This window comes from Podarcis erhardii (assembly GCF_964252035.2).
Source record: "Podarcis erhardii genome assembly, chromosome: 3".
Classification (NCBI taxonomy): Eukaryota; Metazoa; Chordata; class Lepidosauria; order Squamata; family Lacertidae; genus Podarcis; species Podarcis erhardii.
In genome coordinates this window covers 114,395,119-114,416,586 of record NC_138507.1, presented here as the reverse complement: position 1 = coordinate 114,416,586, position 21,468 = coordinate 114,395,119, and the positions used below count along the sequence as shown (strand labels likewise).

Sequence of the window (21,468 nt, the reverse complement as noted above, 5' to 3'; positions counted from 1 at the left end):
CTGCTCTGGTCAGACCTCACCTGGAGTACTGTTTCCAGTTCTGGGCACCACAGTTCAAGAAGGACACTGACAAACTGGAACGTGTCCATAGGAGGGCAACCAAAATGGTCAAAGGCCTGGAAACGATGCCTTATGAGGAACGGCTAAGGGAGCTGGGCATGTTTAGCCTGGAGAAGAGGAGGTTAAGGGGTGATATGATAGCCATGTTCAAATATATAAAAGGATGTCACATAGAGGAGGGAGAAAGGTTGTTTTCTGCTGCTCCAGAGAAGCGGACACGGAGCAATGGATCCAAACTACAAGAAAGAAGATTCCACCTAAACATTAGGAAGAACTTCCTGACAGTAAGAGCTGTTTGACAGTGGAATTTGCTGCCAAGGAGTGTGGTGGAGTCTCCTTCTTTGGAGGTCTTTAAGCAGAGGCTTGACAACCATATGTCAGGAGTGCTCTGATGGTGTATCCTGATTGGCAGGGGGTTGGACTCGATGGCCCTTGTGGTCTCTTCCAACTCTATGATTCTATGATTCTATGATAAGTAGGATTGCTCTGTAATAGTGCAATCCTATTACTATGTCTGCTACTTCAGTATGAAGTAAGACAAACTTCAAGATATCCAAGTCTTCTGTAAATGTTAGTATTTATAATTCAAATTGCAGAAGAGCTATATACTCCTAGCCCAGAACTTCCAGGCATCAGCAACTTAATCAATTAAATACTTCTCTTGTGCAAGCATTCATTTTTAAAGGTATAGGATTTGCAGCCTAAATTTCATAAGCATACCAAATAGTACAATTTTATTTCAAAAACGTTGAAAATTATGCAACTTGCATATATTTCAGTTTCCACCAACATTTCCATAGTCCCCCATTTTCATTTGTTTCCCTCTATGACTTCAACATTTCCAGATTTTTTACATTTCTGTCAGTATAGTTTCTCATTCTGCTTGGCAAATTAAGAAATCTGGCTCCTGATCCACAGTGTGGACATCACTATGTTGTATTGTACATGCTTGAGTTCTCATCCTGTAAGAATTCTGAATAATGCAAGCCACTTAAAAAGGGAAAGGGGGAAAGACACTCCTATTGATTTTATGAGAAGTGAAGCAGACGTGCCTGAATCACTTCAATATTATAGAGAGATAAAAGAATGTGGGCTATATTAAGATATGGCCTTTCCACACAATGAGAAGCAAAATGTTTCCCAACCACATCTCATCCGTTGTAAGATTTTTCTACAGTATTCAATCTGGCAATGGATTGATGTCCCTTCAATGTGATGTGGGGCTCGGGAGGGAGAGAGAATAACTGCTACTATTTCTGTCTTCTGCCTTCACTTTGAAAAGAGTGTTATCTTGTGCAACTTCCAAAGAATTTAAGATTTTTTAACCCCAAACATTTAAAACCATGGGGCAGTCAGGGTTAGGAAGTAAATAAAAGAAGATCACACAGTGGTGCAAAAATCTGAAGTGTCTGTAATACTTGCACACCTGCATTTTCCACATCAACCACTTATTTATAGACCGCTTATATGACAAATTTCTAAGTAGTTTTGAACTATAAAAAGTTTAAGAAAACCACTTAACACCACAGTTAAAACTGTAAAATCAGAAGTTCAATTCAGTGGACTGCTTATCTAATCTGATGGAGCCTCCTGTTTCAACAGGGAAGGCATTCTGTTGCTGCCAACAGTGTTATGGCATGCCCTCCCTGCTGAAATATGAAAAAGCCTTCTGTTACCTCATGCTGATAATTGTCAGGCCACAGCAAAATGAACCAAGTTCCATTAGATGATTGTAGTGCCCTTACCAGTGAAGAGGAAGGCAGTTTTTCAGGTAATCTGGCCCACGGTTATTTAGGGCTTTATATGGAAGTATCGCAAGCTTAAAAGTGGCTTGATGGTTATAGGCAACCAGAGCAGATTCCTCAGCCCTGGTGTGACATGTGCCTGATAAAGAGCACCACTTAGCACCCAGGCTGCAGTATTCTGCATAAACGGTAGCCTCTAGACCAACTGCCAAGGAAGCCTTACACAGAGCACATTACAGTAGGCCAAACGTGAGGTTGTCAGTGCTTGTGTCACAGTGATCAAGTTATCCCTGTCTAGGAAAAGGTGCAGCTGATGTAGCAGCTGAAACTGATGATAAGTGCTTTTTGCCACAGACCACTTGGCCAAAAATAGTTCCAAGAGCATCCCCGAGCTGCATACCTGTTTGTTTTTTTCAGTGGGAGTGTCAGCCCATCTAGGCTCTCCAATTCTCCAATCTGGAAACCACTTAACCACAGTGCTTCCGTCTTAGCAGGATTCAGCTTCAGTCTGTTGACCCTCATCCATTTCACCACTGCATCCAGGCCCTAATTCAGCTCATTGTTTCCAATTCTGAACCAATAGCAATGGGAAGTAATGCATGTTCCCAGATATAAAATACTGCACTCTGATTGCTTGGAAAATAAAACATCTCTACAACAAGAGCATGGTTTTGAGAGAAGATGGGTGATATAGTACAGATAATAAATAGATCAACAAATGTACATTAATCGTGTGGAAAGGCACTAAGAACCTCATTCGATTGCGTTGAAACTATTCTGCAAATGGAAGGGCTTCTGTACTGTACATGGAAATAACTCCAGTCCAGCAGAGACTCCCTGAAGGGGATGCTGCAATTTTTAGTGATCCTTGTTCCTCTGCATCACTTTACACACTTGTTCTGGAAGGTCCGTAGCCTTCTGTTGCAGCTTTTAATATTGTTCTTCTTCTGGTTCTTACTATGTTTCCCTCATGGCTTGGTGTTGGTCAAGTTGCTTCTGCTGCCTTGTACTGACCTCTTATCCAGCAGTAGCCACAATTTTTTGTATTTGGCCATATTTTTTCTATTATTTCATTGCCTGAGGCTTTGAGCTGTAAACTAGTAAAAAAAATAAATAGGTCAAAGTCTACTTTTAAAAAATTCTTGGATATGCCTTAGCATTCCAGCTGTGCTAAGGTGATATATTTGTAGATATTCTACCTAATGAGATGCTACTTTTCCAGGGCAGAGACTTTCACGTAAGGATATTGTTACCATCGGATCTTCAGTTGAAAAATGCCAGGTAAGGTGCATGATTTTTTAAAATATATTTTTGCTATATTGCAAGATAACCTTTTCATTTTTAACAATATGTCTTGTGTGAGAAGTAGTGATGGCTCTTACAGTTTGAAGAGATTTCCAGAGTATCAGCAATTTTAGTTGTTAAATGATTGTTGCTAATTAACTTTGACACCAGTAAGATTTAGTGGAACCAGTCAAGGAAGAGCATGGAAAAATGTAGGAAAATGAGCAAGTATTTTTTGATTCTGCAGACCAGGGAACAACCACAGAAGAATGTAAAGTTGAATTTGGTCTGAAAGTAATCATATTGGGGTTATACTTGGACAATCAGTGACTGTTGCAAAGCTGAAATGTCTTAAGTGAACTAGCCAAGGAAGTGGCATTGTAGGTATTCAGTAAAGTACTGAGGCTTCAGTTGGCACTATCCCCAACCATTGGGGGACAGAGATGCTGTGGTGCGCACACCTCCAGTAAAATATGGCTCATAATATATTCAGATGGCAACTATACTGACTTGCGTGTCATGCAGATCCCAAATTAGGTGGGTTTGTGGTGACACATGCAAATGAGTGGGATTTTGTATATAGAAATTGTTTCACACCAACTGATCATCATAGTCTGGGAGCTGCAGCATGCTTAAATTGAAAGTGGCTGTCATACATTTTGAACTGGTATCCATTAGATCAGAGATGTTACAGCTAGAGACAGGTGGGGGAGTGTGACGATTACAATTTTTCTCTTGAGGACACTCAGGTTTTGCATCATGCTTTGATTGAAAATCATATTCCGTGCATTTCAGGCAGAAACTTGTGCCCAGCACAGCTTGACTGATAATTCTGTGTGTGGTTTTCCCTCCCCTTTACCTTGAGTATGAGATTTATCTCACTTTCTTGAATTATGTGGAGCTATGTTTATCATGGTACAGCTTGTTCAATTCTCTTCAGTAGAATAATTTGGATTGCGTGGCTTTATCCTGTAAAAAGGTTTACAAGTGAGTAATTCTGCTTGGGGCAGGGATCGAACATGTGTGCAAGTATTGTTTCCATAGCTTTCATACCAGCAAATGTGCAGGGGCATACACCCTTCGCCGCCTGCACTATTGTACACTCCTGTATCAGAAAAGCCTTCATACAAAAAAGTCAGTGATTCCGAAGGTGATTCCAGTGTGTATGTGTGTGTGTACGTACCGCTGGCTTTTACATGGTTGAATGTAGCCTACTGCGCAAAGGGTAAGAATCTGTTACTTTCCACACTTTAGTTTCTGGATCCACCCATTACTGATATGCCATCCCGGAAGGTTGTCCTTGAGAGAATGTGACCCTTGGGTTGAAAAAGCTTCCTTCCCTGCCCTCTGTCAACTGTGGATTATGCTAATATCATTTCAGTCTGTCTGAGTTCGTCCAGGGCTGTAGAAAATTTCAGAAAGCTAATTTGGCTTGCAGAAAGGTGTTAAGGTCTGTGCTTCTTTTATGAAGTTATTGATAAAACACAAGAACCGCCCTCAGTTTCTTGTTTCAGCACCTAAAGCATGCATTGCATGCTCTGAAACGTGTGTTGTTTGAGATGCAAAGGTTGAATGGAATTTGTACTTCAATTCAATGAATATAATGGGAATAAAAGCTGATAGGAATGGTTGGTTACCCAGGTTATGAGGAAGGTTATGAACCCTTTAAGTGAAGCTGAATGGTCAGTAAACAGTGGCTCTGTTTCTCTTTTTTAATTATGCCTTCCTAGATGTTTACAATAAATGAAGTACTCACGCATGTTTATCTTAAAATGCCGGTTTGAGATACAGTACTGAATTCTGTGCAATCAGGCAACTCAAAGCTATTATATCAGTTAAAGCTGTTGTCCGTGAAACACTTTAAGCATGCATACTTATATCTAAATCTGTTTACATCCATTGAGTGTTATAGGCCTAATCTAGTTTAAGTACATATATACCTGTTTAAAAGTTTTATGGTTCATAGTGAATGATATAACTGAATATCACCACCACAGTATAGAAGTTTGAAACCAAAATAAAGCTGCCATGAGAAGCACTATCAGTTGAGCACATCCAAGAGCTGAACCTTGGATAACATCAACAGAGTGAAAAGGATGAAGGGAGAGAACCGTGAATCATGGTCTTTCCACCAGCAAGTGGGCATTTCCATGACTATTATACCAGTTCCTGGTTTCTGTGATTAATATTTCTATTTTATTTTATTAAGCTTGTTGCACTGTGGTATTTTAATGTTCAATTTTTTTGTGAACCACCTTGGTATTTATATTTGAGATGAAAAACAGTATAATAGTACTGTACAAGGTGCACACAAACATCCAGAGCAGAGCTTTTCAAACTTTTCATGTTGGTGACACACTTTTTACTGCATCAATTCCCAATACAGTAATCCAGTTTTACTAGCAAACCGGAGGTTAAACTAACCCCTTTCCAGCCCCGGGGGGAGGAGTGTTCACACAATACAGCTACAGCTACCAAACTAACATGTCACAACACACAGTTTGGAAAGCTCTGCTCCAGAGAGTAGTAAAGAGAAGCAAGGCCACTATCAGCTCTACTGTTAAACCAACTCATTCCTCCATCTGCTGTCATCTGGCAGCAGCCATTCCATCAAACTCTAGCAAAGAGATTGGCGGAAAACAGGGCTATTCTATTGGCTCAGCAGTTACATTTGACTTGTCTTCTCTATAGGGAAATGGTTATCTCTGACCCACATTTTATACATACAAGATTAAATATTTGTGCTTCTTTAATTTTTATATTTCAATTTTTATATTTATATATGGAACTCTATTTTATTCTATTTATTAAATTTCTATACCGCCCTTCATCCAAGGATCACAGCACACTTGTTGAGGCCTTCAGAGGAAAGTTCCCTGACACCCTGAGGCGGAATTCATATGTATAATGTGTGGTTTTCTAATAAATAAATAAATCCTGTCCTCCTGTCCCATATGCAAAACTCACCTCATCCTATACCACCATTGGTTTCATTTTCACAGGCCTCCCAGTCAGTTTCTCCTTGCTGGCAGAGTTTTGGAAGCTTCATTTGAACTTCTGCAAGAGTAACTGAGAATTCCTCAACATTCCGCTTTTCTACTGCCCTTCCCTTAGTAGCTTGACAGGCAAGAGAGTGACATCATCCAACATGAGTGACAGAACCAACCACTCTGATTACTCAGTGGGGAGAGCATGAGACGCTTAACCTCGGGGTCATGAATTCAAGCCTCACCATTGGGCAAATGATTCCTGCATTCCTGGGGGTTGGAGGAGATGACCCTCATGGTCCCTTCCAACTCTACAATTCTATGAAAACACATGCTCTTTGAACTATTTTTCATGGCAGTTGTTACAAGAACTTCGTAATCGAAAACTTTTCTTCCTCTCTAATTCCTTTTCCTTTTGTGTTGTATCTTTTGGATTGTACAGTGGCATAGCATGGGTTGCCAATGCCCAGGACCATGTGGAGGGGGGTAGGAGGGAGGGAAATGGATGGAGTACTCATGCTCATTCAACTGCCTAACCGCTTCCACATCACCTAGGAGATCACAGATGCAGAAATAAGAAAGTGTTTTGTTGTCTGGAGCGGTCACTTCATGGTTCACATGGAGAAGCCATTTTCAACCGAGCCCAATGATGGAAGTGCATAGCTGTATTGAGGCAGCACTGGGTGTTGAAATTTTGCTCCGCTAACAATTTTGTGCCCTGGGCAACTGCCCCTGTGACCATCCCCCACACTATGCCACTGTGCCTGAGGTCAAGGGCTATCTTATTACAGCGGTACCTCGGGTTACCAACACCTCGGATTACCAACACTTCAGGTTACAAACTCCGCTAACCCGGAAGTAGTACCTCAGGTTAAGAACTTTGCCCCAGGATGAGAACAGAAATTACTCAGCTTGGCAGCAGCGGGGGGGGGGGGGGGCATTACCTAAAGTGGTACCTTAGGTTAAGAATGATTCTGGTTAAGAACAGACCTCTGAAACGAATTAAGTTCGTAACCCGAGGTACCACTGTATTGATCTCCCCAAGCCCCTCAGAGCTTTTTGCTTGCTTACTTGCTTAAGATCAGGGTTAAAGCTCTCATAAATAAATTACAAAAAAAAGGCAAATAGTTTCAGCGGAGACAAGAAGAAAGCATTTTTGCCCCAGTATTTTTTAAAAACTACGGATTGTGGTTGGCGTATATAATGTGACAAGCAGCCATTTTAAACTTGAATTATAGTCCTTACCAATGAAGCTATTTAATTAGAATAACATGATGATTGATGCACGTTTTCCTGTCCTGAACAGATGTAGTCTTATTGAGGCATGTTATCAGTTCCTTATAGCTACTATAGAAACATCTATGCTTTGTAGTGGTGGGTGGGATCGGGGGAGGAGGTGTGGCATCCAGTAGTGGAAAACACAATTGCACCTTTGAACATGCTTCATGAAGATTGATGTGACATCAGTGCTGATCACATAGAAGCTTTAAGTAAGTATGCTTTCATACTTACTTAATTAGATATTTTAATTTATTTGTTTGTGTTATTTATTCCATTTCAGTGCTGCCTTCATCTGAAAATCACAGGACAGTTCACAATATAAAAGCACAAAAATGCATACTATAATATAAGACTATGTTTTTTTGCTAAAATAAAATATAGTCCAAAATTGGGGATCGTCTTATGCACAGATGGTGAATGCACAGGGGTTGAAAAAAACACACTACGAAAGCTTCTGCCATGGGAGGTATGCGCAGTTCCCTGTAAGTATTGCACCCTCCTTTCCCCCTTCCCCAGCCACATGCAGTGCTCTTTCTCATGCGTGCACACACGGGCGCAGGTTTTTGAGCTGCGCCACAAAAAGAGCAAGGTATGGGGTGGCAACTGGAGCCCTGTGGCTGTGCCAAAAACTCTCTGAGGGAAGTGCATCCTGGGCCTGCGCCACTGGCATGTAGCATTGTTGCCCTGGAGAAAGCCAAGAAAAGCTCAACAGGGTGAAACCCCCCCCCCACCTGGAAGCTGAGCAACTTCTAAATTTCTAAATTTGGGGTTCAAAATTTATACATGGAAAAATACAGGTATTTCCCTCTGAAGATGAATATTGATTTTCATGAACTGAATGTTTTTTTTTTCTTTTCTTTTTTATTGTTCAGGATTTAGAATGACCAACAGCACTTTCAGTTTTATGGAGACTGGTTTTCTTCATGTTTTGTTATAATTATGCTAAGTTTTGCAACCTTGTGATCAGAGAGTCAGAATTGGAAATTACCTCCACCAAGTACAGTGGTACCTCGGGTTAAGATCTTAATTTGTTCTGGAGGTCTGTTCTTAACCTGAAACTGTTCTTAACCTGAAGCACCACTTTAGCTAATGGGGCTTCCTGCTGCCGCTGCGATGCCACTGCACAATTTCTGTTCTTATCCTGAAGCAAAGTTCTTAACCCAAGGTACTATTTCTGGGTTAGCTGAGTCTGTAACCTGAAGCGTATGCAACCTGAAGCTTATGTAACCCGAGGTACCACTGTATGGTAGATTTAGGTTAGAGAATCAGGCTTTCTGAAATTATGTTACAATCAGAAACGTGTTTTCTAGTGTACTGCTACAGTGGTACCTTGGGTTAAGAACGTAATTTGTTCTGGAGGTCCGTTCTTAACCTGAAACTGTTCTTAAGCCGAGGTACCACTTTAGCTAATGGGGCCTCCTGCTGCCGCCACACAATTTCTGTTCTCATCCTGAAGCAAAGTTCTTAACCCGAGGTACTATTTCTGGGTTAGTGGAGTCTGTAACCTGAAGCGTCTGTAACCTGAAACACCACTGTACTTTGATTCTAACACTATCCACTCTTTTGAAGCTTAATAGAGGAAAGTGAAGCTTAATAATAAAAAATGTGTTAGCTAATTGAAAGTTTAAAAATCTGTTACAGTTTGTTATATTTCATACTTCAGTTACCATGCACCTTTATAAAGTGCATTGAAAATAGCATTTCCTATGGGATAATACAGCACTCTGTTCCAGAGAATATTAGGTATTTTTATAGAGCACATTTGGTAAACGTATACATTTGAAATTCATGTATTATGGTAGATGACATAGCATACAAGAAACTAAAATTTCTTAAAATAAAGGATATGTTTTTGTGTGTGTTATGTTTTCCTTTCTGTGTACATAAAACTACCATAAAGCACTCATTTGAACGTTAGTCTTCCAGTTTACTTCATATGGATTATTTTATATTTTGTAGGATACAGTGTAGCTGGTATTTGAAAAAGTTGTTGGATGGATACCAGCAAATTCTAAAACAGGTATGTTTGTGAAACGTTTTGCTGAACTTACCAAATTCCAGTAGCTAGTGATGGTATAAATACTTGAGAAGGCCTGTAGCCTACAACCCATTTGCTTGTAAGTACCGTATTTTTCGCCCCATTAGATGCACCGCCCCATAGGACGCACCTAGTTTTTATGGGGGGGAAATAAAGAAATAAAAATTATTTCCCCCCCAGGCGCGGGGCTGGCGCGGGGGAAGCCCGAGCTTCCCCCGACCCCAGCCCCCAGAACACCCTGCTATCTGCACGCCTAGGGAGCTGCGCCGTCTCCCCAAGCTTGCGGAGAGCTGCGTGAAGCCCGGGCGCTCTCTTCAGCGCGCCCCAGGCTTCGGAATGCAGGCAGCTCTGCGCAACCCTTCGGAGCCCGGCGCGGCTTCATGCCGGGCCCGTAGGGGCGCGCAGAGCTGAGCGACCTCCAGGAGCGCAGGCAGCTCTGTGCGACCCTTCGGAGACCGGCGCGGCTTCGCGCCTTGTTCCGTAGGGTCACACAGAGCTGAGCGACGCCCGGGAGTGCAGGCAGCTCTGCGTGACCCCTCGGAGACCGGCGCAGCTTCGAGCCGGTCTCCCAAGGGTTGCGCGGAGCTTCCTGAAGCCTGGAGAGGGAGAGGGGTCGGTGGGCACCGACCCCTCTCGCTCTCCAGGCTTCAGCGAAAGCCTGCATTCGCCCCATAGGACGCACACACATTTCCCCTTCATTTTTGGAGGGGGGAAAGTACGTCCTATAGGGCGAAAAATACGGTATATATTTAAAGCAACTCTGTTGTCTTCTGTAGAAATGCTTCAAAGTAAATTAATTTTCAGATCACATCAAAAGTGAGTCTGCTTATGACCTTGACCCTGAGTAGGGGAAGCTGAATCCTACAATGAAGTCTTATGGAATGCTCTTCCTATTAGATAGGGAGAAGAATTTGCTCCAAGCTTGGTTGACTGATAGTCTTTCTTTGAGATCTCTGGCATTCTGACTTCTGAGGATAATGGGAGGACAATGTGGGAACGAAAGTCATGGCCATGTAGTCATCTGCTTCACTAAAGGTTTTCTACAATAGGAGGAAGGGCTGTAGCTCAGTGGTAGAGCCTTTGCTTTGCACACCGAACTTCCTAGGCATCTCCTGGTAGGGCTGGAAGAAGACTTCTCTGAAATCTTGGAGAGCCACAGCCAGACAATACTGAGCTAGGTGGACCAATGGTCTGACTTGGTACAAGGCATGTTTCTGTGTTGAGTGAGAGACTTTCTTGGAAACCCTTTAGAAGAGATTTGGGGGTTTGTGTGTAGAGATGATATTTTTCTTGAAATGTTGAAGCCATGGGGTCATTTTTTATTTCTCACTTGCTGCGAAATGGAGTCCTGTCTAGCTTTAATGGTATCACTCATATGCTATATGATAAAAAACAGGCCAATGCAATAATATTAGCACAAAGCATTACATGAAATAATTAACAAAAAGAAATGTGTTTTTCAGCGGTTGCAGCACTCTTCGGATCTAGTCAGTTTCATGGTGGAGTTGAAGACTGTTTTGGTGAGGAACTATATTACAGAGGATTAGTGATCCTAATTTGTCTCCTTACTGTTTACTATTACTTACTTGTATAATAAGCAAGATACCCTATTTGCTAATCTTCCATAACAATTGCAGTTTTTCATATGATTCTTCTGGAATTGTGTTGTATCTGCAATGTAATGGCCAATACTATTGCTTATGTAACCTCTTTTTACAAGTTACTAGTTAGAAACTAGGCTATGGTTTTCCAAATGCAACTGTTTTAAGTTACTCCTTTTCAAATGTAGCCTTTTATTATCCTTGTATTATACTATGTCATGATACAAAAGCCTCGAAGTAAACACATGAGAGGAAGCAGTGGGGATGAGTGTGCTGATTTTATCCCCTTTGTTATTTTTGTTTTTCTGCTTTTAAAAATTGATTTGTCAGAAAGATATGCACAAACTGACACATAACCATGTAAACAATAGCAGAACCATACATGGAGCATATTCAGTATAAAAATCTAATTACAGAGATGCAGTTATATATACAGTAGCACAAATTTTAAGAAGAGTCTTTAGACCCCAACCACAATGATGAGTGACTCATGGGAGGAATGCTTGTATGACCCTATTTATATAATTTTTTAAAAAGTGAGAACCAGTCCGCATCAAAATTGACTGATTTGACTTTGCCCTGGACTATTTGTCTATGTCTAACTCAACACTCAGTTAAAACAATGTTCCATACATTTGCAAACCTCTTCGCTGTTTTCATTACCTTCAAATTTGTGGAAGATGGCTGTTTGAAGAAGAGAGCCTTTTTGATTTGTGGAGACTCATACATTTTAGAACCTTCTAAACACAGAGTGGAAAAACAATGACAGAGGAGGCATAGCTAGTGTGGTCATCCCCATTGTGCCCCTCATGTGTTTATTTCTTGGATTGGTAACCCCTGCATAGGGCTTGTTTGAATAGGCAGAATCTACCTTATCTGAATATCTTTCAGACTAGAAGGGAGGAAAACGGTTACCTCTTAACTTCATTGCTGGCCCTAAAGGAGGAATATGAGGCAATGTGCATCCATTAATTTACCTGCATATTTAAGTTCTTGGGTATGTCATGTGCAGCACAGTATTACTAGTGTAAGAATATCTCTTTATTGCCTATATATCCATCATAAAGGTGATTCCAGAGCTAAAAAATGAGAGGCATGCTTTATTTTGTTCTGATTTTACCATGGCCATGGTTTCTGATTTATAACTTGCCAAGCAGAAATGCAATAGGAACCGACCATTGCAAGGTGAAATCCAGTTGCAACTTCAAAAGAACCACAGTTTCATTCCTGTGAAAATGTTAAATTTCAGAACCTGGGGATTTGGATATTTTGGAGAAACCTGAGCTATTTTCAGCTGGATCTAAAGAGGCTCTCTATGACACTGTTGTTGTTTTTTAAGTACAATTGAAAGTACATACACACTTTGTTTGAACTTGCTTTTCTTTAAATATTTTTCCTGTCTGCTGATAATGTTTAGTGCTGAGGGCTTTTTTAGACTATAATTTTTACCACAGTGAATGTGCAGCAGTTATACACTTGTTGCAGAAGATCCAGATTCTTCTTGAGTAGCATATCATATTTTTCCAGCACTCAGGCAACAATATTTTGTTGCAGGTTAAATGATACGCTTTCGTGCATTTCTTCTGCAAATGCTGTGCGAAATGATACTGCTACATGAGGGCACCTCTTGGATAGTGCTTCTGACTGTCTACTGATGAGCAGCATAATTCCCTTCATATCTGCACTATTTTATGACTTCTTATAATTTCTTTTAGAGGTTGATTGCTCTCTCATTGTGCCACTCAAGTGCGTACGTGCCCATGTAACCCTTTTAAAAAGAAAACTGCAGACACCAGCAAGGACTTCATGTTTTCTTTCCCTCTCCTGGCAAAAATTCTACCATTTCATGATTTTTCTTTTTTACCCTAAGAGTGTGTCCTCCCCTTCCTGAGCTCTGGAGCACACAGATCTTTTTTATTTTTCTGTTTCAAAAAGACAAAAACCACAGCTAACCCATGCAGCAAGGCTATCATTTGCAATCCATTTGGTGTGGACAGTTTGTTGTTCTGCTGCCAGTAGATTGTGGCAAGGTGAAAGGCTGAGATTTATCACCTGATAAGCTCTTAGAACTTGTAGTTGGAAATAAAGTTGGAAACTGTCATGATGTTTCTATCATACTACTCTTCATTTTTAAGGATGCCTCATATTAAACTTTTTGATAGAGCCCTTTCCGAGCCTGCAGAGGAGAGGGTGTTGCGGGCAGGACACTCCCACATTCGCGGGGGCTTCCCTCGCCCCTGCGAGAACTGGGGAATCCCTGGGCGTGCCTGCAACCCAGCCCGCCAATCGGCGGGCAAGGGGAGGCGCGGCCTGGGCTATTTGAGGCCAGGCACGCCCAGCGACCACGCTCTTTTCCCCCTCGCCCAGCAGCTGAGCGGCTTTTTCCCATCCCACCCACCCTTAGGTTTAGCTAGAATTGGCCTTGCTATGGACTCCGGTTGGTTGCCACAAGGGGCCTGGTAGGAATTTTTCCAAATTGGCACACTTCCTGCCTTTTGGTTTTTTCGCCTACCTCGTAGCAATCGTCACAACTTCCGGGTATTGGCGGTTAGGCATTGGCATGGGGCAAGTTTAGAAAAAGGAGGGGGGAAGGGAGCGCCATCACCTTCCCCCAAGGAGAAGGGGTAGTCCGGTAGAGGACTCCCAGGGGGGGCGTGGCCTTGTCCGAAGCCTGGAGAGGTAGGGCCTCCGGCACGCCCCCGAGCGGTGACACCCGTGGGATCCTAGTTGGCGTACTTCAACAGGACTCCTGCGGTTTGTGTTCAACCCTTCCCGGTCACCATGCCGGGTAGTCGATAGAAGCCAATGCCTAAGGCCAATACCTTCAATTTCCGTAATCAATAAAGTTGTGGCCTTTTACGCCCATTAACCTTAAATCAACGTGTCTTTGTCTTCATTTCACCTGGGGGAGGAAACTTGTCACGCAACTCTGAGCTTCGTTTTCTGAATCATACTGGAGTATATTTCCAGAAGGAACTTGGTCAGTGGTTGTGAATTTTTTTAATAGGTAGTTCCACTAGACATAGGTTTTATGTATCCCTTTCTCTTCACGGTGTCCTTCTAGTCAGAGTGTTTGAGTGTTCCCATTTTTTTTAAATCTCTGAGGCATGCTTCAAATTTGTATTCATATATGCATTGACAATGCCTGATTAAAAATGTGGAGAGATTTCTACCAGAGGGTTCAAAAGCAGTTTAATGGACCCAACCTTTATTAGTATGAGGACCCCCTTTTAACCTCAAAAAAATAAATAAAAAAAAAATGAAAATGCAAACCCCATCATTTCAATTGTTACAATTTTAGGCTTCATTAATTGAGAAAATACATAATGAAAAAAAACTATTATGAATTTAATATGGTATAAAACCAATGTAGATCTACGCAGAAGACAGCTCACACTGTGCTGTAAAATGAGCAATTATGATATGGTGCTATCTTGTACATGTCTACTCAGAAGCAAGTCACAGTGAGTTCAATTGGACTTACTCCAAAGTGTACAGAACTGAAGCCTCAATGCCCAGACTTTCCTTTATTTACTGTTAAGGCACACACCACTTCTTTCTTGTTAAAAGGAGAAAGGATATGCTATCTTGGTTCTTCCTTTTTCCTTTGCTTAAGGAATGAGACAGAGAAGATTGTCATTCTCCAACTCCTCCCATACTTTTCTTTCCTTAGTTCCCATCTCTTTTCTCACCCCTTGAATGCTTTGAATCTGGCCATTTTTATGTACAGTGGTATCTTGGTTCCCGAACGGCTTGGTTGTCAAACAAATTGGCTCCTGAACGCCGCAAACCCAGAAGTAAATGTTCCGGTTTGCGAATGTTTTTCGGAAGCCAAATGTCCAACTCAGCTTCTGTGACTTCCGATTGAGTGCAGAAAGCTCCTGCAGCCAATCAGAAGCCACACCTTGGTTTTCGAACGGTTTTGGGAGTCGAACAGACTCCCAGAATGGATTAAGTTTGAGAACCAAGGTACCACTGTATAGGGAATAATTTGTAAACTTCAGAAGACAAAATCTGTGTCCTGGTCCCAACCACATGTTTTGTGGAAACGGAAGGCACAAAGAATGAGCAAAAGAGAGCAAATTGGGTAGTAACAAAATTTGGGTGAGAAGAAAGAAATGGGATTCCTAGACTTTGGGTGCAAAGAGTACAAGAGTTATTGGGAGAAAAAGGGGAGGCTGATGGGGTAAAATAGTTTTATTCTGGAGAGGCTGTTCCTCAGTGCTCCTGGAGCAAGCCCTGTGGGAGTTGTGGTGTCAGCTACTACTACGGGTCTGTCCTCCATGAGGTGCTTGGAATCCACTCCTGGCATACCTGAGCAACCAGGCTAAGCCATGAGCTGAGCACTGGAGAAGCAGGAAGGGACCAGTTCTGTGGTGCTGACAAGGCCCTGCCAGCAAGGCTTGAGGTGTAGAGGAATCAAACTCTAGCAAGTAAGTGTCCATAGCCTTCACACACACACCTCAGTGTAAGTTCCATCGAATACACCGAAACTTCTGAGTAAATGTGTATAAGATTGCATCCATAAGCCTTGCTGAAAACAAGGAAACTCATTTTAATTATGAGTGTCTTTTGAATAGACATATAGATTTGCATTGTTAGCCATGACTGGATTAGGATTCATCTGAATGTATACAATCAGTATATATATATATTTCTAAGTTGTTTAACACTTGACAAACGTATAAGATGCTATATTTTTCAACAGGAAGTTGCTATGAAAAACACACAAGATGTTCATGCGCCTCCATCTCCACACTATTACTCTGGTGTCATCGGAGATATAGAAACTTTGGGATGGAATAAGTATGCCATGTTTAATAACTGTGATCTTGAATAAATTGTTTAGTAAATTTAACATGCTTGTTCCTGAAGAAATAGTATTTTCAGGTTTCACTAATGGGTTAAATACAACTTGTGTTTAAATAGCTTTTCTTATTATAACTAACCTTTAATTAAGTTCTTAACATAGATTTTTTAAAAGGTCTTAAGAAGAACCTACAGGTCAAATCTTGTTTACAATTGAAAGTCTCTTCCACAGAGTTTATGTAGTATGCAATTGGGATTCCCCTCAGGGCAGTTAGGGTAACTAGTCTTTGACTCCATTCTTTTTTTGCTGGTTTCCTTAAAAAGCAAAAAAAAAATAATAAAAAAAATTGAGAAAGGAGAAATTGAGAAAGTCAGAGCTTTACTCTTATTTTCCCTCTTCCCTGATTATTATAGGGTAGACAGAGGAATGATATCTTCCAGAATAACAGATGCAAAACGCTATCCTAGTTACACAGGAGTACTCACTTCATTCTTGGAGGAGGTACATCATGCCATGCCCTGATAGAAGCTACAAGGCTTTATCTTCCTGCCTGTATCAATTGGCTGGGGAAGGGTGGCAACCTCCAAAGCAGCTCTGTGGAACCACAAAGGTAGTGAGTGGATAGCAAAATGCACATAGGAGAAAACAAGGGGTAACCTCTGGATCTCCAAATCCATCTGTACAAGTAACATTTATTAATGCCCTCCCATGGACAGAAATCACTTGTCACAAACCTGGCTGACATAGAGAAAAACAACTCATGGTACAGAGCCCCCACAGAATCCCACCCTTCACACACCCCTCTTCATTTGCTATTGCAGAGATCTGCACCTTGAATCTTTATCTGGAACCATGGGGTAATAGTTATGTATTGCATGGAGAAGGACTCTGTGGGTTGTATTCAACTAACTTTTACTTGGAGTCAGAATTAATGGACCTATGTTAATCAGTTTACGCACAATACAATTTCCTTTATTACAACCCTATGAATGGGGAAGGAGGAAGTGGTGGACACTGCTTCTGCTAGGGTTGCCATATGTCTTGATTTTCCCGGATATACCTGGAATACTGCAGTTCGGAAGCAGTGTCTGGGCGTAAATTGGCAAAAGGTCCAGGAAAATCCAGGCATATGGCAACTCATGTCGGCAGTGCCGTTTTTGCCAATTTTCCTTAAAAATAGCTCAAAGGTGTCTTTCTTTTGCTGTTTTGCCAAAAAAAGCTTAACAACATAAAGCCATTGTAATAATTATGCAGTGGAAAGGGCCATAGCTTACTCGTAAGAGCATCTGCTTTGCATGCAGAAAATCTAAGGTTCAGTCCCTGGTTTTTCAGACAGCCCTATTTCAAACCCCAGAGATCTACTGCCAGCTGTAGACAATACTGAGCTAGATGGACCAAGGTTGTGACTTGATATAAATATGGCAGCTTCCTATGTTCCTAACATTAGTAGTAACTTGGAACTCAGCTGAAAGCAAAGCTTCTTGCACCCAGTTCTGTTTGTGTTTCTGTTTTGTTCTCTTTTACAGTGGAACTTCTTTATGCATAATCTGTAGTGTGACTCAAATCTTCTGCTACTTGTTATCCATTGAAATTTCACATAATCTGAAAGTGGTCTTGTTGCCACAATGTATGATAATGCTTTCACAAAGATTACTAATCATATATAAATTGCTGTGCTGAATTTCCTATAGTACCTGTATTTATAATTTGTTGACCAGAACAGGACAGTCCGAGCATGTAACATCGATCGTGGCCTGACTGCTAGCTGATGGATGAGCACTTATATTATGTTTTATTATGTGTTTTGTATTTTAAATATCGAATAACTTTATTTTAATATTTTGTAAGTCTGAGACATTTTGTAAAAAATGATTAATAAATATAACATATATTAAATAATAATAATAATAATAATAATAATAATAATAATAATAATGAAAAAGTTCATTGAAGAAGGAAATCCAAGAACAAAAGTCTTCTACTTTAAGAAACTGCAAAAATGGATCAAATAGTTGACAGGAAGTTTAATGTGTAGATAAGTGGAGGCTGACAAGAACATGCTGTGTGTGCCAAAGGTTCCAGTGATGGAAAACTGAAACATAGTGCTCACTGACCACAGCGTGAGCCCTGACACACAATGTAAATAACTCAGAGATATATGACTGCATTAAGCAGCTGGCTGGTGTATTTCAGTGATAAATCTGCAACAGCAGAAATGGCTGTTATACAGATAATTTCTGATTAATATATTTGTAACAGACTAATAGGGGTAAGGCATAAATGAAATTACACCAGAACTTGTTTCTGTTCTTCTTCCAGGGTTGTTTTTGTAGATCCTGGTTTTAGTACCATCAGGTTAAAAGCAGAAGATTCCTGTGGCCGGGAACATCTAATAACATTGAAATTAAATCCAAAGGTGAATGAATGTTTTTTATGGTTTTGGGAATGGGGAAGTACGTTTCTATGACGTGCCTCAGATATATTTTTAGTAGTTGATCTGTTGAGTAATATTAAAATTGATATATGTTTAAGCCAATTTAAGAATAGTCATTAAAGACAGGTAGCTTTGTGATGTACAGTGGTACCTCGGGTTAAGTACTTAATTCATTCCGGAGGTCTGTTCTTAACCTGAAACTGTTCTTAACCTGAAGCACCACTTTAGCTAATGGGGCCTCCTGCTGCCGCCGCGCTGCCGGAGCACGATTTCTGTTCTCATCCTGAAGCAAAGTTCTTAACCCGAGGTACTATTTCTGGGTTAGCGGAGTCTGTAACCAGAAGCGTATGTAACCTGAAGCATCTGTAACCCGAGGTAACACTGTAATTGCAACCTGTAGAAGTTTCTGATAGAAAGTAACTATCCAAAGTAAAAATTCTACATCAGTGATTTTGCCAGTAGAAATTATTTAATATCCTTTTGGCTTGGTGTGGGCTTTAAATGTATCCATTTCACTTAATCATTGGTCAGTTTTGAAGCTCTCTAAGGATAATGGGCTTTGTATTAGCTGAATGTTTTCCTAGTTGAGTTTTAACTACCTAGAAGTGGCATTCCCTTGAACAAGAAATAATTCCCTGCATATGGATTAGGTAAAGGGACCCTGACCATTAGGTCTAGTCGTGGCCGACTCTGAGGTTGCGGCGCTCATCTCGCTTTACTGGCTGAAGGAGCTGGCGTACAGCTTCCGGGTCATGTGGCCAGCATGACTAAGCCGCTTCTGGCGAACCAGAGCAGCGCACGGAAACACCGTTTACCTTCCTGCCGGAGCGGTACCTATTTATCTACGGGCACTTTGATGTGCTTTCGAACTGCTAGGTTGGCAGGAGCTGGGACCGAGCAACGGGAGCTCACCCCGTTGCGGGGATTCGAACCGCCGACCTTCTGATTGGCAAGTCCTAGGCTCAGTGGATTACTTGGCCACAATTGTGGCTCCCTGACATGTGTGTGGAGTACAGGTTACAGATTCCCCCCACCCCCCTGTAAGATGGTTTGGAAAGAGAGAGGTCTAAATGACTCCTGTGAAGCGCTCTTCTGTAGCTGGCTCTGGCATGTGGTTATTTGTTTGCTTTTCATTTAAAACATTTCTGTGCTATTCTTTAGTTAACAAAACTCCCGCAGTGGTTTGCAACAGTCATAACAATATCAGATAAAAGAATATAAATTAACAATGGCAGAAATTTTTTTAAAAACACACACACACGTAAAAAAACAGCAGCAACCAGTAAACACCATCAGATTAAAACCTGCTTGCATGCTGAAAAGACTGGGTAAATGAAAGCAGTATTTGCTTGCTATTACTGAAGAGCTCAGCCTTACTGTTTGTTGTACTATGTATGCCGTAACAAATCTCCATGTTGTCCATAGAAGGCATATCAAGAAGAGGCTTGAGACAACAATGGCAAGGTTGAACTTGTGGTCCTTTATCAGCATATACACTATTCATCTTATTTTTTAATTTATTTTGTTAGAAAAGACAAGAGAGACAATGCCTGTTGTCTGCACTAGAAGGGACTCTTCACCAGCTATGCTTAGTAACATGAGACTTCTTTAAAATGCAAATATCTGTTATTTTCTGTGACTCAATCAAGTTATCCTCTGGGAGGGCACTAGGGCCCTGCTACGTCTACCAACTTTTAACTTTAATCTCAAAGTTTCTGGTTCAATTTAAATATCACCTGCATAATTGACTTCTTATTTCTGCAGCAACCTGTATGTCAGTACAGTGGTGCCCTGCAAGACGAACGCCTCGCAAGACGGAAAACCCGCAAAAGGAATTTCCCTATCGGCTTGCTTCGCAAGACGAAAATGTCTTGCGAGTTCCTGCGGAGTTTTTTCCCCTCCCCCCCCCTTTCCCTAAGCCGCTTATCAGTTGATCCGCTGATAAGCCGCTTATCAGCTGATCCGCTAAAAGCCACTAAACCGCTAATAGCGCTAATCCGCTAAGCTGTCAATGGGCTTGCTTCGCAAGACGAAAAAACCGCTATACGAAGAGCCTCACGGAACGGATTAATTTCGTCTTGCGAGGCACCACTGTATTTCCCTTTTGTAACAAATTGTATACTCTTAATGAGACCCTATTTGTGTTCCTCCCATATATGTGAACACTAATACGTAGGTTAGGTCACATGATTACACTCACCTCAAATTGGTAAAAGTAAACCCCTCCAGGGAGGGCATTCCACATGTGTGGTGCCAGTAGTTAAAAGTCCATTTCTCCAGTCACCACCTCCCTCATGTTTAGACAGTGGGGGGATTTGGAGAAGGGCCTCTGATTTTTACCTTAATAATTGAGGAGGCTTATGTGAGAGAATATGATCCTGTTAATAGATGTTGGTAGGTTCAGGGCAACGGTAGGATTGTCATCTGGGTCTGGTGGAGTTAGACCTGTTGCACCTTCAATTTAATCTGGTGACTCCAGTACTCTGATCCCAGTCTCTTTGAATTCATTTTACAACTCTCACTTTAAATCTTTACATCAAAATTCTGATTTCTTTAAGTTTAATGAGAGCTTACAGGGTGAAATTCTAAAGCCTTCACTGCATCAGTTAAAATGTTCCTTGCAAAAAATAGCGGTCCCATTAAGTCAGATTCTTGCAGAAGCCAAGAGTGTTGCAAATTCAATTTATTTTACACTAATTCTTCATAGCTTTGTTTTATCTAAAGTGAGTATGTTGTTGGAAAAGGAAGTAACAATTTTAGTTTTACTGTGCAGTGACCAGATTATGCAAGTTGCCAGTTGTACCTAGTGGTCATCAATCAACTCTGTTTCACAAGATTATAGTGATGAAAGGATCAATTGTGTTTGTCCTTTTTAAAAATGTGTCTGGCATTTAAACTTGCCAAGGGAGAAAATTAATATATAAAACGTGTGCTTGGTGACACAGGGATTTGATTTCTGGTAATATATGTAATAAATACACTATGCAATGATGCTCATTCATGTTATTTTTTATTTAAAGAACGTCAAGCAGAAAATGTTTGGGCTTGGTCCACCAAAACTAAATTTATTTAAATCCCATTTTTTCAAAGTATATATTAAATTCTGCCATTGCAATCAATAGGACTTATGGTACTGAAAAGTGCTCAGTTTTGGCTGGATCTTGCCTGATAGTATTTTAAAAGGTATGCAGGGGTTCTGCATTTTTGAAGAGCTGTTCTAGTATTCCT

At 41.0% G+C, this 21,468-nt stretch overlaps 1 protein-coding gene across 3 annotated transcripts in view; it reads left to right on the top strand.

Annotated features, from left to right (window-relative positions):
• The window catches only part of FANCL (FA complementation group L), a 52,440-nt gene that overhangs the window by 5,227 nt on the left and 25,745 nt on the right, over nucleotides 1-21,468 (top strand). The window contains exons 2-6 of one of the 3 annotated variants that reach the window (XM_081854936.1): nucleotides 3,028-3,086; nucleotides 9,317-9,377; nucleotides 10,859-10,915; nucleotides 15,705-15,802; nucleotides 18,126-18,222. In XM_081854936.1, coding sequence (XP_081711062.1) covers nucleotides 3,028-3,086; nucleotides 9,317-9,377; nucleotides 10,859-10,915; nucleotides 15,705-15,802; nucleotides 18,126-18,222 — 372 coding nt within the window. The remainder of the gene's footprint in view (nucleotides 1-3,027; nucleotides 3,087-9,316; nucleotides 9,378-10,858; nucleotides 10,916-15,704; nucleotides 15,803-18,125; nucleotides 18,223-21,468) is intronic. The other 2 variants (XM_081854937.1, XM_081854938.1) reach the window with 2 other exon arrangements.